This window comes from Erinaceus europaeus, chromosome 21, assembly GCF_950295315.1.
Source record: "Erinaceus europaeus chromosome 21, mEriEur2.1, whole genome shotgun sequence".
NCBI lineage: Eukaryota > Metazoa > Chordata > Mammalia > Eulipotyphla > Erinaceidae > Erinaceus > Erinaceus europaeus.
The window spans coordinates 16436986-16459603 of NC_080182.1; the positions used below are offsets into that span (position 1 = coordinate 16436986).

At 39.1% G+C, this 22618-nt stretch overlaps 1 protein-coding gene across 7 annotated transcripts in view; it reads right to left on the minus strand.

The window, feature by feature from the left end:
* The window catches only part of NEK10 (NIMA related kinase 10), a 189548-nt gene that overhangs the window by 126388 nt on the left and 40542 nt on the right, over positions 1-22618 (minus strand). For all 7 annotated transcript variants that reach the window (XM_060180452.1, XM_060180448.1, XM_060180447.1 and 4 more), the window contains exon 14: positions 14834-14909. In XM_060180452.1, the coding sequence (XP_060036435.1) occupies positions 14834-14909 (76 nt within the window). The remainder of the gene's footprint in view (positions 1-14833; positions 14910-22618) is intronic.

Here is a 22618-nt window from a genome sequence, read left to right on the forward strand (position 1 = left end):
GAAGATGTAAAAACTTGAGATAGGGTGGTTTTGGAAGTAACAGTTGATAAAAAGCTAGGGCTTCCACTGACAAAATCAATCACCAAAGAACTCCCTTTGCTGCTTTTCTGTAGCTAGTAAATTCAGAACAAATCAGACTCTGGAAAATTCATAATGTAAATAGTACTGTGCATCAACATTCAGACTTTAAATATTGGCTAAGTCAAGTGTCAGCATTGTCAGAGGCACAAAATGAAAACTAACTATATCCTAACTATATAAGGTGCTTTTTTTCCCCATCTGTACATCTTGTTGTCTGTAGATAGAAAAATCACTATGAAATAAAAATTTTATAAGACTCTCAACGTTCTTCCTCTGGAATTTTTTTTCTATTCTAGAAACTCAATAACTTTTCATTTTAGTTTCAATGAGTGTCTTCCCAACATTATTATTATACTTTGGGGTATGTGTGTGTGTGTGTGTGTGTGTGTGTGTGTGGTTTCCAGGGTTTCATCACTCCAGGCTGATCTTTATAGATAGAAAAAAAGACAGAAAAAAAAAAAAAGACAGAAAGACAAAGGGAGAGACACCACAGCAGTGAAGCTGCCCCCAGTGCTATGACGGTCAGGCTTGAGTCTGCGTCATATATATGGCAAAGCAGTAGCCCTTTTGGGCAAGTTATCTCTCTGTGGCGTCTCTCAGCATAAAAAGACTGTGATCACTACTTAAAATCTATCTAGATTGGTTTCATTGTTGAATGACAGAAAACAACTGAGAATTAGAAAAAAATCAACATGATAATTTTTGGTTGAACAAATGTAAAATAAATGAATGCTGAAGGCTACCTAGAGTAGATACATTCTAAAGAACAAATCAGGGGCTGGGGAGACAACATAATGGTTATGCAAAAGGCTCTTGTGCCTGAGGCTCTGAAGTCCCAGGTTCAGTCCCTAGTACCACCATAAACCAGAGCTGAGCAGTGCTCTAGTCTTTCTCTCTGTATCTATTTCTCTCTTTCTCTCTCTAAGATAAATAATAATTATTTTTTTAAAGTTTTCCTTAAAAAAAAAAAGAACAAATCAGTGTCCCTTAGGTAGACATCAAACAATATTTCTTGTACTTGACACCTATGATTAGTTCACCAATGATTTATTATTCAGTTGACAGAAGAGCAGAATGGCTAAAAACACACACTCTTGGAGTCAGCTTATCTCAAAAGATCTTCTATTTCCTAGCTGTGTAATGTTGAACAAGGTTACTTGAATCAGGAGTCTACATAAAACAGTTCATCTATATTATAAACAGCATGGTACTGGAACAAAAATAGGCACACAGACCAGTGGAACAGAATTCAAAGCCCAGAAGTAAATCTCAACACCTATGGGCATCTAATCTTTGATAAGGGGGCCCAAAGTATTAAATGGAAAAAGGAGGCTCTCTTCAATAAATGGTGCTGGGAAAACTGGGTTGAAACATGCAGAAGAATGAAATTGAACCACTTTATCTCACCAGAAACAAAAATCAACTCCAAATGGATCAAAGACCTAGATGTCAGACCAGAAACAATCAAATACTTAGAGGAAAACATTGGTAAAACACTTTCCCACATACACCTCAAGGACATCTTTGATGAATCAAACCCAATTGCAAGGAAGACCAAAGCAGAAACAAACCAATGGGACTACATCAAATTGAAAAGCTTCTGCACATCCAAAGAAACTATTAAACAAACAGAGAGACCCCTCACAGAATGGGAGAAGATCTTCACATGCCAGACATCAGACAAGAAACTAATCACCAAAATATATAAAGAGCTCAGCAAACTTAGCCGCAAAAAAGCAAATGACCCCATCCAAAAATGGGCAGAGGAAATGAACAAAACATTCACCACAGAGGAGATCCAAAAGGCTAACAAACATATGAAAAACTGCTCTAGGTCACTGATTGTCAGAGAAATGCAAATTAAGACAACACTAAGATACCACCTCACTCCTGTTAAGAATGGCATACATCAAAAAGGATAGCAGCAACAAATGCTGGAGAGGATGTGGGGACAGAGGAACCCTTTTACATTGCTGGTGGGAATGTAAACTGGTACAGCCTCTGTGGGGAGCAGTCTGGAAAACTCTCAGAAGGCTAGACATGGACCTTCCATATGACCCAATAATTCCTCTCCTGGGGTTATACCCCAAGGACTCCATAACACCCAACCAAAAAGAGGTGTGTACTCCTATGTTCATAGCAGCACAATTCATAATAGCTAAAACCTGGAAGCAACCCAGGTGCCCAACAACAGATGAGTGGCTGAGAAAGCTGTGGTATATATACACAATGGAATACTATGCAGCTATCAAGAACAATGAACCCACCTTCTCTGACCCATCTTGGACAGAGCTAGAAGGAATTATGTTAAGTGAACTAAGTCAGAAAGATAAAGATGAGTATGGGATGATCCCACTCATCAACAGAAGCTGACTTAGAAGATCTGAAAGGGAAACTAAAAGCAGGACCTGATCAAATTGTAAGTAGGGCACCAAAGTAAAAACCCAGTGGTGAGGGGTAGACATGTAGCTTCCTGGGCCAGTGGGGGGTGGGAGTGGGCGGGAGGGATAGGTCACAGTCCTTTGGTGGTGGGAATGGTGTTTATGTACATTCCTAGCAAAATGTAGACATATAAATCAGTAGTTAATTAATATGAGAGGGGGAAATCAATTGTATGTCTCAAAGTTTCTCAAAAGACAAACTGAATCTTTTTAATATATAGGCTACGTATTTGATATGCGGACTCTCTCAAAAGCCTAGACCAAGTAGATTAGAAGCTTCCAATAGCACAGCTATCTACAAGATACTGGGTACTGTACAGCAAACCATAACAAAGGGACTTTTCAAAGTTAACCCAATTAACAAATAATGTGATAATAATATTAACTATTGATTGTCTTTTTGAACCCTAAGACAGCAGGAACCTCACAGCTTCATATAGAGCCCCTACTTCCCCCAGTCCTGGAACCCTTGGATAGGGCCCACTTTCCCGTATGCCTCTCCCAATCCAAACCAAATAATATTGCATCCGCCGATCACAACCTAACCAAAGCAACGATTGCCATCTCAACATGCTTCACCTCAGACTGTATCCAGAGACTTCACGTGTGGAATGACAACCCTTCAGCTTCATTACTCGGGTGAGACCTTTCCTTTAAAAGTACACTCTAATTTCATCTCAGGTAGTTCACTTTCTAACAAAGTCCCATAACCTAGATATACACCAGTTTCTGTGAGAGAGAGCTTATGTGCACACGTATCCATAAACTACTGCAAAATATATACCTGAAAGCAGGATTTCACTAGAGTTTGCAGTGAGTACCTCCCTAACACTTCCTCTCCACTATTCCAAGCTTGGGATCCATGATTGCTCAACAAATTGTTTGGCTTCATATGTTAACTCTCTTTTCAATCACCAGGTTCCAGATGCCACCAGGATGCTGGCTAGGCTTCCCTGGATTGAAGACCCCACCAATGTGTCCTGGAGCTCAGCTTCCCCAGAGACACACCCTACTAGGGAAAGAGAGAGGCAGACTGGGGGTATGGACCGACCAGTCAATGCCCATGTTCAGCGGGGAAGCAATTACAGAAGCCAGACCTTCTACCTTCTGCAACCCTCAATGACCCTGGGTCCATGCTCCCAGAGGGATAGAGAATGGGAAAGCTACCATGGGAGGGGGTGGGTTATGGGGATTAGGTGGTGGGAATTGTGTGGAGTTGTACCCCTCCTACCTTATGCTTTTGTTCACTAATCCTTTCTTAAATAAAAAAATTTAAAAATAAAAATAAAAAAAAAACAGTTCATCTACATTCAAGGAGTCAGGAGAATAAATGATGTAACATTTATAGAGTACTTACAGCAATGCCTGCTGGTTAGTAAATTCTATGAATGTTTGATAAGTAAAAAAAAAACTCTGTAGTAAGCAACATCATGTTTAGGCATTATGGAGTGGGAAATGGACATCTTTAAAGCATGTTCTCCAGTAGTTTCTAGTTAATGGCTTATACTTAAATTCATGAGGCTATGTGACTTATTCCACTGAAGCTTTTTTAAATTTTTAAATTATTATTATATTTATTTATTTATCTAGAAACAGCCACAAATTGAGAGGGAAGGGGGTAATAGAGAGGGAGAGAGAAAGAGAGGCATCTGCAGCACTGCCTCATCACTCGCAAAGCTTTTATCTTACAGGTGGGGACCAGGAACTCGAACCCAGATCCTTACTCATTGTAACAACATGTTCATTCAACCAGGTATAGTTAGAGTTCAATCTGTGTAATTATATCCTCAGTTCACTCAAAATCCCGCCACCTATTCTAAGCAGATAAAGTAATATATGTGTCCTGGAGCTCTGCTTCCTCAGAGCCCTGCCCCACCGGGGAGAGAGAGAGAGAGGCTGAGAGTATGGATTGACCTGTCAATGCCCATGTTCAGCGGGGAAGCAATTACAGAAGCCAGACCTTCCACCTTCTGCACCCTATAATGACCCTGGGTTCATACTCTCAAAGGGTTAAAGAATAGGAATGCCATCAGGGGAGGGGAGGGGATACAGAGCTCTGGTGGTGGGAACTATCCCCCTCTTATCCTATGGTCTTGTCAGTGGCGCAAAGCACAAGGACCGGCAGAAGGATCCCGGTTCGAACCCCGGCTCCCCACCTGCAGGGGAGTCGCTTCACAGGCGGTGAAGCAGGTTTGCAGGTGTCTATCTTTCTCTCCTCCTCTCTGTCTTCCCCTCCTCTCTCCATTTCTCTCTGTCCTATCCAACAACGACAACAACAATAATAACTACAACAATAAAACAACAAGGGCAACAAAAGGGAATAAATAAATGAAATAAATATTTTTTAAAAAGTGTTTCCATTTTATAAATAAATATTTTTTTTAAAAAAGGGGAGGAGTAATAATATGACAATCCTGTCGGGGGGGTGAATGAATGTTTTTATAGAGTTTTGGAGGACTGGAGGCTAAGAAATGTGACACTATTCAGATAATCTTATCCTGCTAGACCACAAAGAAGCCAGAGTCAAAGTCATTACAGGTGAAAGCACCCACCCATCCCACCAGAATACCACTATAGAAAGTTGTTTCCTTAAAGAAACAAAGATAGTAAGGGAAAGCATACAGTGAAACTTAAGACTATATGTGGTATATTTTACCAAAGCAAAATACTCTGGTGAAAAAGGGAGAGAGGTAGGAGAATGTAATTGGGTCCTGGTGTATGGTGGGGGGTGGGAGACTAGACTGGAAGAGTGAGTGTCTCACAGACACCTATCATGGGGAGATGAGAGACTGTACCTATGTATCAACAATTGTACTGTAAGCCATTAACCCCCTCCCTCCAATAAAGTATATATACATATAAAAAAGAAAGTTCTGTTCCGACATGGTCCCCATCAAAACACACTATGAGAACTTCCCTTTCATATTGCTGAATGATTGGGCCTGACTGACAAAAAAAAAAAAAAAAAAAAAACAAAAAAACCTAGTAACCAAAGCAGTAACCCAAGAAACAAATTTAGAAATAAGGAGGGCAAAACAGCTATTAATAAATACAATATAAGAAGTTCTACCCTACTGGGACTATAAAGAAGTACATCTGATTCTTAGACCCAATATAATTTGTATTTTTAAATAATTACTATCCTTTCCTATTTTAGAATAACAGTTACCAATACTTTGACAGAGCTCACAATGTTCACCATCTGCCAGTCAGGCTGATCTTTGAGTAGACCTGCCAGGTTGACACCGTTGATAACCAGATTACAAGCAAGGACTGAGAAGTTCAATAATTTATAGCTCTCAAGAAGCATTAGTATTTAAATTCAGGCAGACTGTCTCCATAGTTTATTTAATTCATAATGACACCATCAACCTGCCCATCAATTTTACTTTTTCCCCAATTATGCTTTTAAGAAATTTTTCTTTTAATGTCTTTTTAGCAGTTTTGCTCAGGGTCAATGTATTGGTCACAGAAAAATAATGTGTCAATAATTTAAAATCATTTCATATTTTACACATAAAGGATTTGATCCATCAGTGTTCATTGCTGCTTTAACAAAGGTAAAACAAACAGATGGAAGAAAACTAAAATACTGGAACCAAGGTATTTATAGTCACAAAGTAAAATAATGTACTCTGGATGTCATTAAAGCAAAAGTCAGGAATGTCCAAAGACATGTTAGTGTTTTAGAGCCTAATAACAATGCACAGTTGTTAATTACATGAAGTGCAAAATAAGGTGTGTGTGTGTGTGTGTGTGTGTGTGTGTGTGTGTGGATTCAGTCAAGAAACCCTGTCATTTGCAACCGATTGAGTGAACCTGAGAACATTATACTAAGTAAAAGTAAGTCAGACGGAAAGAAACAATGATCTCTTTTATATGTGGAACCTTAAGAAAAAAAATGATTTCATAGAAATTGACTAGAATACTGGCTGCTAAGAACTGAGGGAAGTGGTATCTGGAGCAACAGAGATCAAAGGGCACAAAGTCTTAGCTATAAGAAGTGTAAGCTCTGGGAGTCGGGCTGTAGCGCAGCGGGCTAAGCGCAGGTGGCGCAAAGCACAAGGACCGGCATAAGGATCCGAGTTCGAACCCTGGCTCCCCACCTGCAGAGGACTCACTTTACAGGCGGTGAAGCAGGTCTGCAGGTGTCTTTCTCTCCTCCTCTCTGTCTTCCCCTCCCTCTCTCCATTTCTCTCTGTCCTATCCAACAACGACAACAACAATAATAACTACAACAATAAAACAACAAGGGCAACAAAAGGGAATAAATAAATAAAATAAATATATAAAAAAAAGAAGTGTAAGCTCTAAAGGGCAAATGTACAGCATGGTGAATATACTTAATAATATGATATTGTATGGCCCAAGAGGTAAATCAGTCTTAGAAGATTTGCCTTGCATGTATAAGGTTCAATCTCTAGCACAATATAAAATGGCAGAGCAGTATCCAGTTTCTCTTTGACAAAATAAATAATCATTATTATATGGTATTAGATACTGAAAATTTTATTGAGGTAGATCTTAAGCACTGTAACAAGTGCACATAAAAGAGGGGTGGGGGAGAGAACTGTGGGAGATGATGGGTGTGCAATTATCCTGATTGCCTATGGTAATTAGTCTATGCTGTGTATGTATATCAGATCATCATATTGTGCCTCTAAAATGTATGCAGTGGCATTTATTTATCTTTCCCCAAAAAATGACTCAATAAAGGCATTTTCTGATAAACAGAAATCAAAGAATTGCTTACTTCCACTTTACTAACTCAAAATATTTAGGATTCTGTCAGTCAGCTCGTGGAGCCTGGGGAAGCAACAGCAAACAAAGCAAACAGTCTACCATCACAGAGTTGTGTTTTAATGGGAAGGGCATATATAGATCAATCAAAAAGCAACCTAATGCCAGACAGAGACAATTGCTAGGAAAAGAAAATAATGAAGCAAAATAGTGGAAAAGTGTCTGAAGGACATTTCTGTTTAGAGAGAATGGGGAAAGACTCTCTACAGAAATATTTTTTTTAAGTAAAGACCAAAATGAAGGAAGGAAGGAAGGAAGGAAGGAAGGAAGGAAGGAAGGAAGGAAGGAAAAGAGGAAGGAAAGAAATAAGGAAGGGAAAGAAGGGAAGAGAGGGGCAAGGAAGGAAGAAAATCCATCATGGTGAATCACAAAGTAAGTGAAAATGTCAATGCTGTGAAGGAAAAAGGAGGGAGTGCAGAGTGTGCAGACAGGAGGGGATCTCCTGAGGAGGTTAAATTCAAGCTGAGAAATGATGGGTGAGTTATCCGATGGTAGCTAGTGAAAAAAAAAGTATTCCAGTCAAAGGTAACCATGTCTGCAAAAGATCTCTTGTCAGGTGGGATAGCTAAGAGATTCTACAGTCAAGTCTAGGTTGAGGAAAAACTAGATGTAATTAAGGGTTATATGCATGTGTCTCACTAAGGACTTTACCTTATGAATAACTAAAAGTTCTTAAAAAGTCTTTTGAGAATTCCATCGCTCTGCATAGATAATTACTCTCTCATTAAAAACAGTCACTCTCATTAAATATTTTTAAAGTACAAATAGTGCACCTATGAAAGCAACTTAATTGTTCAACAATAGTTAACTGTATCAAGAAGTTATGAGATATATAATCAATGGAACACTGCTCTGTAATCAAATAAATGAGATTGTATCATTTGGAACAAAAAGTGTGGAACCAGAGCTGATTATTCCAAGTGATACAAATGAAGTGAATGACAACTACCAGATAGTTTCACTCATATCTAAAATGTAGATGACTAAAATGGGAGCTGGGTGGTGATGCATCTGGTTGAGTGCACATGTTATAAAGTGCAAGGACCAGGGTTTGAGTCCCCAGTCTCCACCTGCAGGGGAAAAGCAAATTAGTGGTGATGCTATAGGTGTCTCTCTGTCTCCCTCCCTCTCTATCTCCCACTTCCCTATCGATTTCTGGCTATCTCTATCCAATAAGTAAATAAAGATCATAAAAATCATTTGTTTAAAAAATAGATTAAAATGAACTTGCTAAAAAGGTAAACTGTCCTGGATTTTGTGAAAACTATGGGAGTTGTAAAGGAGAAAGTGGCACAGAACTTTAGGAGAGGGTACAATGACTTACAATATCACATATGCATGTGAAATTTGACCCCTGAAATCTTATAATTTTGTAAAATACTGTTAAATCGCTAACAAAAACTGAAAACATTAATAATAAATACTTGTCAGAACAAAAAGGTAAAAGTACAGAGGATTGTTGTACACACTTCACTTTGTCTCTTTGCCTGGGTTTACCTCCAGGTTTATTTTAAGCAATCCAATACAGATTTCAGCAGAATTCATTTTAATCATCTAATGTCATAATGTGGATGGGATTACACTAAGCAAGAAATCACAAAGAATTCCCAATACAGAATTAGTCAAAGTTGTCCATTCTGATTAGATGATACTTGAAATCCCCAATATGCATTCTGTGATGAGCAAGTCTAAAATGTTTCTCAGTGCCTCCAATTTTAAAATCTGCCCTGAAAATACTGTTGAAGATGGTATGTAGCTTGAGACTATGGAGTAGAAGCAAGACAGAGATTTAAGAACAAGTAAACAAACAAAGAAGAATTAGTAGGGCCCGAGGCAGTTTACCCAACAGAGCAGGTACTCCCATACACATGCAAGGACCCGAATCCCCAGTATCATATTACATGGAAGCCCCATGCACAACAGGTGCACTGTTGTCTCTACTTCTCTCTGTGTCCCTATATCTCCCTCTTTATCCCTTTCTTCTTTGTGTCTCTACCTTAAAACTAAAAAGAGAAAAAGCCTGCCACATATGAGTGAAACCATTCACTGGTTTTCAGTTCCACACTTCACTAAGCATAATCACCTTTGAGTCCATCCATTTTGCAATGAAGGGCATAATATCATCTTTATTTATTTGCCAAGTAGTACTCCATTGAGTATATGTCCCATCACTTCTTTATTCAGTTGATAGGCACTTGAGCTGCTTTGCCTATTTTGGTTATTGTGAATAATGCCACTATGAACATGGGCGGGGGGGAGTACATATGTCCCTTCAAATTAATGTTTCTGTGTCCTCTGGATAAACACCCAAGAGTGATATTGCTGGATCATAAGGTATTTCCATTTTTATGTCAGAGCTCTCCATACTGTTTCCCGTGTTCGCACCACTTTTCATTCCCACCAGCAATGTAACAGGTGGGATACACAGAACAGAAAAACAATGATTTTAAAAAATGTAGTCAACCTTGAAAGAATTGTGGTAGTCATCCTGAAGGGACAGAACTTTGGTGGTGGAAGTGGTAGGGACCTACACACATATCTTATACATCAATATTAAATCACTAATTAATTAAATAAAAAGTCTGCCATGAGTGGTGAACTCATGAGGACGTGAAACCTCAGCATGCCCAAAATAAAAATAAGGACTGGGGACCATGTTTGGAGATAGTTTTTCCTGAGAAAGATAACAAGATGTGCCTACTAATGAATCAAATCAGATGACAAAAAGTAACTTTTACTGACCTTCTGTTCAAGTACAATCAGTCAGCAATCCCTCAAATCATTTATCTACAGTTGAAATACAAAATAATGTTCCTCTTTCCAGCATTTCCTGAAAGAGTTGACAAAGACAACATTCTTCCCCTAAATAAGTTATTATCTGAGAGAGAGAAATTAAGTGAAAAATGACATGAGAACTTTAAACTTGTCATATTCTGGAAACCCTGTCATGCAAGGACAGGAATCCAAAGTCCACATTATTAGACTCAAAAAAGCTCAGGAGAACGACATGATGATTACAGCATCTGGAGAGAAATGCCCTGGAGATGGTCAAAGAAACAACTCAAAGGCATGAAGGTGTAAGATTCAAAACAGGGACCATGAGAGACACCCCTTTTCTTCTTTGTCTGATTCACAAAACCTAGAGAAAACCCTTAAATGTTAACATAGTTAATTCAAAAGAAATTGGATACACCAATTTATTAGGAAAGATGATAAATTTTCCATCAGAACAATATTGGCCCTTGACAGGTTATTTGACAGTATTAGGACCCTAGTCCTGACCCCTCCTCTAAACATTCGTAATACATGTCCATGGACTTAAACTATTAAGTAGTCCCCATAATTCTCTGCAGAAGACATTCTCTTAGTCAACTATAGGAAGGACAGGAATGCCTGGGAGTTCACTCCCTAGAGCAACCTTCAGTCAATGACAAATGTTCCAATTTGAGATTGGGGGGAAAAATTCTATGTCCCAGACAATAATCTATGAACCTGATTTTTAATGTTCCTTGTGGTGGCTGTGTTCCTTGCCTCTGTCATAACTGAGACTCTTTACTCATGGTTTCCTGTGACTACCAATCAAACACACAACTTAACTTGACGAGAGTCTCACGGTCTGCTTTCTAGAGAATCACACATTATGGAGCATAACACAATACTATCAATAGTTTAGAACCAAGTTTTTTTTTAACTCTCTGCTCCATAGAAACTAGGAAGAAAGAAGTTTTGAGCCTAAAATTTATAGGAAAATCCATCTCAGAAGGGACATTTCTGACACTAGAATGGGAGAAGGAAGTAGAAAGAAAAAAAATTTCAGACTTCTTTTTATTTCTATATTTTTCAATTTGTTACTAATAAATTAATGTTGCTTTACAAAATTATAAGATAAGGGGGCCGGATGATGGCACACACAGATAAGTACACATATTACCAAGCTCTAGGACCCTGGTTTGAGCCCCTGTTTAGAGGCTCTGCCTTATAAGCAGTGAAGTAGGTCTACAGGTGTTTCTCTTTCTCTCCCTCTCCCTATGCTCTCACAATTTCTCTTTGTCTCATCTAATAAAAAATAGAAAAAAAGAAAAGAAAAAAGGAGGAAAAGGGGGCCACTGGGAGCAGTAGATTTCTTGTGCCAGCACAGAGCAGTAACACTGGCGGAAATAAATTTTTTTTTTAAATTAAGATATCAGGGGTATAATTCCACACTTTTCCTACCACCAGAGTTCTGTGTCCCCTTTCCCTCCACTGGAAACTGCATTACTTCTCCTGAGATCACAGATACATGTTGACTATTATTTCTATAACTATCTGTCTATATTTTTATATATTTGCCCCCCACCCTTTTGTGCTATTGTTCTGCCTTCTCTTCCTTTCTAAGTCACATCTAGTACTTCTGAGTATTCTTCCCTTTTTTATTTATTTATTTTTTTCTTTTTTTTTTCCTCTTCTCTCTCCAGGTCCTGATGGGATTGGAGTTCAGAGCCCTCTGGTGGTCATCTTCCCCTAACATTTGCCCCTTTGGGAGTATGGATCAAAATTATGGGGGTGCAGAAGGTGGAAGCTGGCATCTGTAATTGCTTCTCCCTAGACATGGATATTGGCAGGCTGATCTATAACACCAGCCTGTTTCTATCTAGAAGTAAATTTGTATTTAATATTTTTATTTTCACCAGGGTTATTGCTAAGGCTTGGTGCCATAAGATGAATCAATCCACTACTCCTGGCAGTAATATATATATGGAGAGAGAGAGGCATAGAGGAATTAAGAGGGAAGGAAGAGTTGGAGAGGGAAAGATAAGACACCTGCAGCATTGCTTCACCACTCATGGAATTATCTAAGCAATTCAAAAGAACAAATAGATTTAGGAAGTTGGGTGGTAGCGCAGCGGGTTAAGTGCACATGATGCAAAGCATAAGGACCAGACTAAGGATCCGGGTTCGACCCCCCAGCTCCCCACCTGCAGGGGAGTCACTTCACAGGCAGTGAAATAGGTCTGCAGGTGTCTATCTTTCTCTCCTCCTTTCTGTCTTCCCCTCCTCTATCCATTTCTCTCTGTCCTACCTAACAATGACAACATCAACAACAATAATAACTATAACAACAATGAAAACAAGGGCAACAAAAGGGAAAATAAATAAATAAATAAATAAATATTTCCAGAAAAATTAATGGAAATAAAATATACTATGTATGTTATTAAAGCAGTTATATCTAAATGAAATAAAAATTATTTTAGTAAGTACAGTATTTTAACCCTTCAATTAATTTAAAATTAAAATTTCATCTACATTTAAATGAAATAAGGAAAATAGTGTCATGGTTTATATTTTGATACATATTTGATAGGTTCTCTGCATGAACACATGCAAATACATGCATACAAATTTGATAATATTATTTTAGTAATTCTAAACTTAGTTCATAAAAAATCCATTTTACCAAGTATGGCCCCATGAAATTTGAGTTTGTGTTTTATCTGTACTGTAATTTAGATTAACATTCAAGACTCTATAAATATATGGTCACTTGGGATTAAATTTTCATTATTTCTGACAAAAATGCTAAATGAAACAATGACTATTCTTCTATAAATAATGGGTGAATCAACTTTACTGTTAATAGATTATGTGTATAGACAAATTAGCCATTTTTAAGGTATGGAGTTAGTCTGATCACCAATCTCTTCATCTTCCCATGAAGCCAGTTTCAAAAACTGTTTAAGAAATTTTTAGTACAAAAAGTGAAAATTCGTCCTCTAAAAAGCATTACTCTGAATATTCTTGTAGGAAAGAGCTTTGTAAAATGAGCCTGCTATTGCCATCCTTCTTTGCAAGGATTTGCTCTGAATTTTATCCTTGGACTCAATTATACAACAAGAGACTAAATTTAGAAAAGAAGGTGAAATGTTTTGATTGCTTGAACGGCTGAGTGAGATTTCACAATATTTCCCAGAAATCTGCTGTGCCTACTGACTACCTATGTGTTAACTAATTTCAACAGATTCAAACAAGTGATATGTGGTCAGTAGAAAGATTCTTGCTTCATTATAATGAATTGCAAAGGAATTCCCAAAGTATGCTGAATGCATTACAAGTGTCTCAGTTCACCAAAATAGAAGGACTAATTTACACAAGAAGCAAGAAACTTTGTAAACATGCATATATATATATGTTTACAAAGTATATATACATATCCTGATTCAAGTGGATGGAAGTAAATAGTTAATTCAATACACAGGATAGTTTCAAGAATGGGAGCTACTTGCTGCCCTAATCCAACTTTCCAGCCCGTTACTCTATTCTGACACCATTTTCTCAGACAATGTTTTTATCCAACTTCATGCTAGCTATCAAACTCAGACAGGGACAACCATAGGTGTGGGCCCCTGGAAACATGCATAGGGTAGACTTCCTAGCTTTCTTCCACTCTGGGATTCCTGATCTCATCTGCTCTGTTCCTACTTTTTAGTTCCTGTTAATTAACAATTTCTTTTTAATTTTGCTTTTCCCCCTTTTGTTGCCCTTGTTGTTTTATAGTTGTTGTACTTATTGTTGTTGGTGTCGTTGTTGTTGGATATGACTGAGAAATAGAAGAGGGGATGACAGAGAAGGGGAGAGAAAGATAGACATCTGCAGACCTGCTTCACCACCTGTGAAGCAACTCCCCTGCAGGTGGGGATCCTGGGGGCTAGAACCCGGATCCTTAGTCTAGTCCTTGCACTTTGTGCCACGTGCACTTAACCCACTGTGCTACAGCTAACCCCCTCATTAACCATTTTGTCTCACTTTATGTCCTGCCATCTTCCAGACACCAAGTTGCAGATGCTACCAGGATTTCATCCTGACTTCTCTGAGGAGACAATCTCACCAATGTGTTCTGGAGCCTCACCTCTCCAGAGCTCTACCCCACTAGGGAAACACAGAGATAGACTAGGGGTATGGATAAACCTGCCAACACACAAGTCCAGCAGAAAAGCAATTACAGAAGCCAGAATTCCTACCTTTTGCACCCCAAAACAACTCTAATTCGTAATAGGAGAGAAGTGATAAGAGGAAGAGGACAAGATACTCTGAACTTCAGGTCCAGAAAGAGAGGACGAAAAGGGGAGAGATAATTGGATGTAGTAATTAGGGTTATATGTGGCTTGGAGGGGAAAAGAGGGTTGGACCTGGAAGAAAAAGGGGGCAATTATGTACAAATGTAGACAGATAGCTGTAGAGATAATCAACCCACGTCTGCAACCTTGGGAGAACTGCGGTGAACTGCAGTGGAGGGATTGGGGATTCAGAACTCTGGTGGTGGGAACAGTGTGGAATTACACCCCTGTTGACATGTAATTTTGTAAATTAATATTGAATCTCTAACAAAAAATAATAAATAATAAAAAGTTAGCATGCTTGTCATAAGCAGGGGGAAAAAAGGAAGAAATGTCAAAAGGGAAATGCCAGATGAGGAAATGAATTGCTAACCCAGTTAATAATAATGATTGAGAGTTATATATAATTGTCCTTACCAGGAATAAAGGATTGTTCCAACAACAGATGTGAGTTTACTGTTTTCTTGTTTTTGCTTTGCCAGGCCAAAGTCAGCTGCAATTCACAAAACAAAGCAATGTTATTATGTTTTCCCAGAATTAGCATTTTCCTTACCTTTGTAACATTCTGCACAAAACTATTACAATTCATAAAATAAATTTTTTCTCTCACCCTCAAAATAGCCCATGTACCCACTGCCAACCTCAATTAAATGTCTACATATAATATTACATCACTTTGTTACATATTTTGACGTGATTAGGTTTATATTTAAAAACAATTCAAGTCTTTATTTAAGATTTTTTAATTTATTATTGGATAAAGACAGAGAGAAATTGCATGGGGAGAGGGAGATAGAGAGGGAGAGAGACAGGGAGATACCTGCAGCTCTGCCTCACTCATGAAGCATCCCCCCCCCCGCAGGTGGGAACCAGGGGCCTGAACCTAGGACCTTGTGCACTGAAATGTGTGTGCTTAATCAGGTGCATCACCGCCTGGCCCCCCAACACAAGTCTTTTTGACTGAATATAAGGCAAAGTATCTGATGATTATTATCTACTGTGTGTGGTTCTACTTTTTAGGTTAATTTTATAATTTTCAAATAGAAGATGAATCTAGTTTTTTTTTTTTTTTGGGGGGGGAGCGGGTATGGGGAGGAGCATTGCAGTCACCACCTTCTCTGACCAAATGGAAATGAATACTCATCAACAGATCAGTATACAATCGTGGTCCCTATACATAGCCTAGGTATACAAGAGACTATACCATCTAGGTTTTAAGTACTCTCTGTGATGTTCCAGTAATCATAAAATCACTTAAACATATACTTCTCAGAATATATCCCTAACTTTAAGATGCATGTCTCTCCATGTATTACAGTGAAATACTACTCCATCATAAAAGAATGAAACCCTACCAGCTGAGACAACATGAATCACCCTGGAGAATATTATGCTAGGCAAAATAAGTCATATAGGAAAAAAGACAATTATCCTATCATGTCATTCATTTGTGTAATAGGAAACAAATAAAACACACTAACAATTTTTTGAAACTCTTAGGTACAGAAAACAAAGTAGTGGTTCAGAGGGGACAAGGGTTACAGGTTGGATGAAATGAGTAAAGGGGATCAACTGCATGGTGCTGAGCGGAAGCTGGGTTTCGGTGGTTACCACAGTGTAATGTCTACAGCCATGGCATTATAATGCTGTACACCTGAAACCTATATGAAGATACAAACCACTGTTACCACAATTAAAACTGACTTTTACAAAGAACTCTGGGGGAGGAGGGGATGAGAGGGAGTGAAGACAGTGCTGGGATCCTGGTGCATGATGGTGGAAAGAGACCTACCATCTTTTCACATATACACATGTGAGAAAAAAATTAACCTATTTTCAAGGTTATGGGAGAACTGTAGTGGTTATCTATGGAAGTGGGGATGGGGACACATGTGATGGGACTGGTAAAATAAATAAATAAACAAACAGGCAAACCTAAGTTGGGTAATGATAGTGTTTAGCAAACACCTATGACTAGGAATGAGAAATTATACTTGTGTGCCAACAACTTCACTGTGAACCATTATTGCCCAAGTAAATGATTTGGAAAAATATACTTTATTTTTGTTTATATGGGCATGTGTGTAGGTGGGCCCTTATTCATACATATTTTGACCTGAATTTTTCTTACTTCACTGTGAACCATTACTGCCCTAGTAAAATGATTTGAAAAAACATACTTTACTTTTGTTTATATGGGCATGTGTATAGGTGGGTCCTTATTCATACATAATTTGACCTGAATTTTTCTTACTTCACTGTGAACCATTACTGCCCTAGTAAATTATTTGAAAAAATATACTTTATCTTTGTTTATATGGGCATGTGTGTAGGTGGGTCCTTATTCACACATAATTTGACCTGAATTTTTCTTTCAGATAGGGAAATGGAAAGAGAAAGGGGGCAGATACCACAGCACCAGAGCTGCCCCTGATGCCTTGGCACTCACATGGCATGTGGTTCTGTGGCTTGAACCTGAGCTACCCACAAGGCAAGAAGCATGTTCTAACTGGAGAGCTAACTTGCCGACTCAAAGATACTTCTTCTAAACCACTCAGTAACTTAGAACTTAGTAAAGACATATTCTTTATAGTCTCACTGTGCAGATTTATGAACATTTCAACAGGATTAGATACCAAATTTGCACAGAAAAGATGACGCTGAAAAGGAAAATAATTCCAGCTAGGGTTCCTAACACTCGATGTTTACAGTGTCATTGTAAAGACAGAGACAGAGGAGGCAGAAAGAGTGAAAGACTACAGTGCAGTCCTTGATAGCAGTCCTCCAGTATGGGGGGCCAGGCTCAAACCTGGGTCATGCGCATAGCAAAGCAGTGCACTAGTTAAGCAAACAATTTTGCTAGCCCTATCACTTTTTTTTAAAATATGTATTTATTTCCTTTTGTTGCCCTTGTTATTTTTATTGTTGTAGTTATTACTGATGTAATAGTTGTTGGATAGGACAGAGAGAAATGGAGAGAGGAGAGGTAGACAGAGAGAGGGAGAGAAAGAGACACACCTGCAGACCTGCTTCACAGCTTGTGAACTGACTCCCCTGCAGGTGGGGATCTGGGGGCTCAATCCAGGATCCTTATGCCGGGTCTTCGGCTTTGCGCCACCTGTGCTTAACCTGCTGTGCTACTGCCCGACTCCCGCCCTATCACTTTTTAAAGTGCACCAAATAAATATAGAGTTACACTGCAGTGAACTTTAATAAGGTATTTGATTATCTATTCTAAAATTCTTTCAGACTGAAAATATTCTAAAGTAATACTGATATCAGAATAATACTAATTTGTGTTATTAATAATGGTAACTAATTACCCAACTATAACCTTGAAGGAACATAAATTTAAATGCTCCCTATATTGCCTAATTTAGAATTCTTTAACAGCTCTGGAAGTTATTTTTAAAGTCAGTGCAGACTAGTGTTTAAAGGCAGACTCTGGAATTACACCACATCAATTCAAATCCTGACTCCACTATGAGCTACTTAGTCATCCCTGGAAAATTTAATCATTCTTTACAATTTTCTTCTCTCTAATATAAGAATTCAGATACCACAGGGAGTGGTAAACAGGGCAGTGTAACAGTAAAATCTGAATAAATTAGCATATGTAAGTGAATTACAACATATGTAAAACAGATCATGTATATCATTATATAGTCTGCAAGTCACTTTTTTTAAGTAACCTTTTCCTTTTTTTATATTTTATTTATTTATTTATTCCCTTTTGTTGCCCTTGTTATTTTATTGTTGTAGTTATTATTATTGTCGTCGTTGTTGGATAGGATAGAGAAATGGAGAGAGGATGGGACGACAGAGAGGGGGACAGAAAGATAGACACTTGCAGACCTGCTTCACCGCTTGTGAAGTGACTCCCCTCCAGTCCGGGGAGCCGGAAGCTGGAACCAGGATCCTTACTCAGGTCCTTGCTCTTTCCACCACGTGCACTCAACCCACTGCAGTACCACCTGCCAGCCTTCCTTTTTTTTTTTTTAAGTTTTACTAACAAGAGAGATTGAAGGGGTCCCGGAGGTGGCATAACAGATAAAGCATTGGATTCTCAAGCATAAGGTCTGGAGTTCAAAATTTGGCAGTACATGTACCAGAGTGATATCTGATTCTTTTTATTTATTTATTTATTTCGTTAGTTAGTTAGTTAGTTAGTTAGTTTAAAAAGGAAACACTGACAAAAACCATAGGATAAGAGGGGTACAACTCCACACAATTTCCACCACCAGAACTCCATATCCCATCCTATCCCCTGATAGCTTTCCTATTTTTTTTTTTTGATTCCAGAGTTATTGCTGGGACTCATTGCCTGCACTACAAAATCCACTGCTCCTGGAGGATATTTTTCCCCTTTTGTTGCCCTTGTTTATTGTTGTTGTTATTATTGTTGTTGCCTTTGTTGTCATTGCCATCATTGTTGCTGGATAAACAGAGAGAAATGGAGAGAGCAGTCAAAAGTAGAGAGAGGGAGAGAAAGAGAGCTGCAGACCTGTTTCACCACCTGTGAAGCAACTCCCGTTAGGAAGCCACTGACCAAGCCTGACCGCAATCCAAGATAGATATGGACAGAGTAACAATGTTTGAAAAGACTTGTTCACACAAGCACACACAGAATCTCACTTATACAGGGGAACTCAGCTTCTCCAAGAAGGCTGAGAGTTCACTAGCCAGGATGGCTCCCTGGGCTAGGAATGTTCAAAGATTTATTCACACAGACACACAAGACACACAGGGGAACTGAGCTTCTCCAAGAAGGCTAAGGGTTCACTAGCTGGGACCTCTCCCTGGGCTAGGAACACCAAGTAACTCCGAGACTCACTGCTTTATACTCTCAAGGGATGGGGGTTACACAAGCAGGGTTACACAAGCAGGAAGTACATTTCATCTAAGGAAAACAGTTACACATCACATCCTGAGCAATATCTTGAGCAAAGAAAAGGGCACAAATTACACATTACATCTTTATCTAAACAGTACGTTCTAATCTCTGCCTGTGGTGTCAGTCTTTTATTCAGCAGAGCAGGTAGACATAAGCAAAATGAGCTGGTAAAGTTGAGTGGGTATTTCAAAAATCCAAACAGTCATATAAACACTTATTTTGCAATATCATTCTTATAAGTTCAAACAAGTCATCTGTGGCTGCCCAGATGACTCAGGTGTTCCTGGGGGAGAGGTCAGCTTGCTTCTCAACTCTTACTGTCTTTTACTTCTAAAGTAAGACTCTAAGATGGAGGAACTCTCAAAATGGGGAGCTCTTGCTCTCACCCCCTGCAGGTGGGGAGCTGGGGGCTCAAACTGGGATCCTTATGCCGATAGGTGCGCTTTGCGCCATGTGCGCTTAACATGTTGTGGTACCACCCAGCCCCACTTTCCAATTCTTTAACCCTCTGGGAGTATGGACCCAGGGTCATTATGGGGTGCAGAAGATGGAAGGTCTGGCTTCTGTAATTGCTTCCCTGCTGTACGTGGGCATTAACAGATCAATCCATACTCCCAGCCTGTCTCTCTCTTTCCCTAGTGGGGAAGAGCTCTGAGGACAAATTGGTGGGGGTGTCTGCCCAGGAAAGTCCGGTTGGCATCATGGTAGCATCTGGAACCTGGTGGCTGAAAGAAGAGATAAAGCCAAACAAATGGTTGACTTATCATGAACCTAGAGGTTGGAATATTGCAGATGAAGATTTGGGGGTCTCCGCTCTGTAGATAGTAATCCTATTTTAGTTATATTCTAAAGGGCCCATGACTCTACTAGTTTTTTGTTTGTTTGTTTTCCTGAGCCTGACATCTGATATGCAAGTGGATCCAAGTTATTGTCTGGGGAGATGATGTCATGGATGGGAAAAGGACCAGAAAGCTGAATCAGGGAAGAGAGTGGCTCCCAAATATGGGGAAGGTGTATAAATATTGTTGACTGTAAACCCCATCAATTTGATCTGACCTGGGGCCCATATTCAGCTTGGGAGCCTATGTGACCTCTGCATCCCTGTAGATATGAGCTCACATTCTGTGGTCATGAGTAGGAATGTTCCAAGCTGCCCCAATATCAGGACCCATCTTCCTCAGGTGGAAGATAGAGTATGTTGTCCATCTTCCCTTTGGAGGATGGAACATTCTCTACCGTTGTTGACCCACATTGAGGGCAAGGTCCTATGGGGCCCCACAATGGGGTCTATTGTGTTGTTCTTGATAGAGATGACCAGTAACAATGTAAACAGGGATTTATTCGAGGTCTAGGCCCATCATGTCTGTTTGGGAATCTCAGGACTCCCTGACTAGTGCCCCAGCTGATGGGGTGCCCTGATAGTGAATAAGGGCAAGAGACTGACATACTTTAATGATACCTGTGTCTTTCTCTCTCTTCCTATCTTTCTCACTAATAGATAAATAAAATATTTAAGAGAGAGATTGAACTTGTGAATCATTCTCATACATGTGATGCTGGGGATCAAACCTGGGACCTCATGCCTGCAAGTTTAGCACTCTAGCCACTCTTATCACCTCCTGGACTGCCACACAACCACCCACTGTCTAACAGTCAGACATGAACTTGGGATTGTTCAATCCTGAAGTCCAAAACCCTTATCAAAACACAATACTGCTAAGAACAGAAAAGTATGTGATCATCTCCTGGAAAAATCAAACCAAACATTCTCGGAATAAATATGAATTATGCACAACCTCTACCAGATAATAACAGAAATAACACTTCCCAATTAATTTTATAAGCATCACTACCATAATACCAAAGCCATAAAAAAGGACATTATATAAAAAAAAATACTGAAAAGAGATAACAATGCCCACAAAATGTAAGAAAATGAAATCAAGAGACATAAAAATAAGAATACATAATGCCTAAGTGGGGTCTATGCCAAAAATACAAGACTGATTTATTAATTTATTACAGAGTTCTGATCGACATATGCAACTTCACAGCTTTCTGGCTGTTTACTCATTCAGATAGAGAAACAGAGAAAAAGGGAGAAAAAGCACTGTAACAAAGAAGTTTCTCCAGCTGCTGTGACACTTGTTATGTGGTACCAGGGCTCAAATTCAGGATGTATATATATGCCAAGGTTCATGTCCTACCCAATGATCTATCTTTCCAATTTTTTTATTTTTATTTATTTTTTTGCCTCCATGGTTATCTATGGGGCTTGGTACCTGCACTATACAAATCCACTGCTCCTGGAGGCCATTTCCCCATTTGGTTGTTGTTATTATTGTTGTCATTGTTGTTGTTGGATAGGACACAGAGAAATCGAGAGAGGAGGTGAAGACAGAGAAGGGGAGAGAAAGATAGCTACCTGCAGACCTGCTTCATTGCTCCCCTGTGAATCGACTCCCCTGCAGGTGGAGAGCAACTGGCTTGAACCTGGATCCTAATGCTGGTCCTTGCACTTTGCGCCATGTGCGCTTAACCCAGTGCGCCACCACCCAGCCCCCAATTAATTCAATTTTTTTTTAAATATATTTAATTCATGGTATGAGTATATATGTTTAGAGTTTGTCATTCCTTCCTAAGCAGTATGCAAGATCAGTGAGAGGGCCTGTGAGATAGCTCATCGGGGAAGGTGCTCACTTTGTCAAGAGCCCAGTCCAGATACACCACATGGGAGGTGCTATACACATGGTGGAAGCTTTGCTGCTGCGATGTCTCTCCCTCTCTCTGTCTTCCTGACTATCTCTTTCTATCTGAAAAAGTCAACCCAGTCCAGTAAAGTTCTAGGGATAACAAAAACAAATAAGCAAAAAAAAAAAAAAAAACAAACATTGAGGCTCTTGAGAGCAAGGACACTGTGTTATCCCTGTAGATTTATAGTGTATGACTTTGCATAGATAGATAGATAGATAGATGCATATAGGTATGTATATCTATTGATCTATCTATCCATTCATCCATTTATCCACTCAGTCCTCTCAAAGGGAAATATTAGGAGATTAAGTTACATGGAACATGCCCTTTGGAATATAACTAAAATAGGCCTACTAGTTATATACAAAGCAGGGACCGCCCAACTCTTCATCTGCACTATTCCAGCCTTTAGATTCATGATTAGTCAACAACTTATTTGGCTTTATATGTTATCTCACTTTTCAGCCACCAGATTCCAGATGCTACCACGATGCCAACCAGACTTCCTTGGACAGACAACCCCACCAATGTGTCCTGGAGCCCTGCTTCCCCAG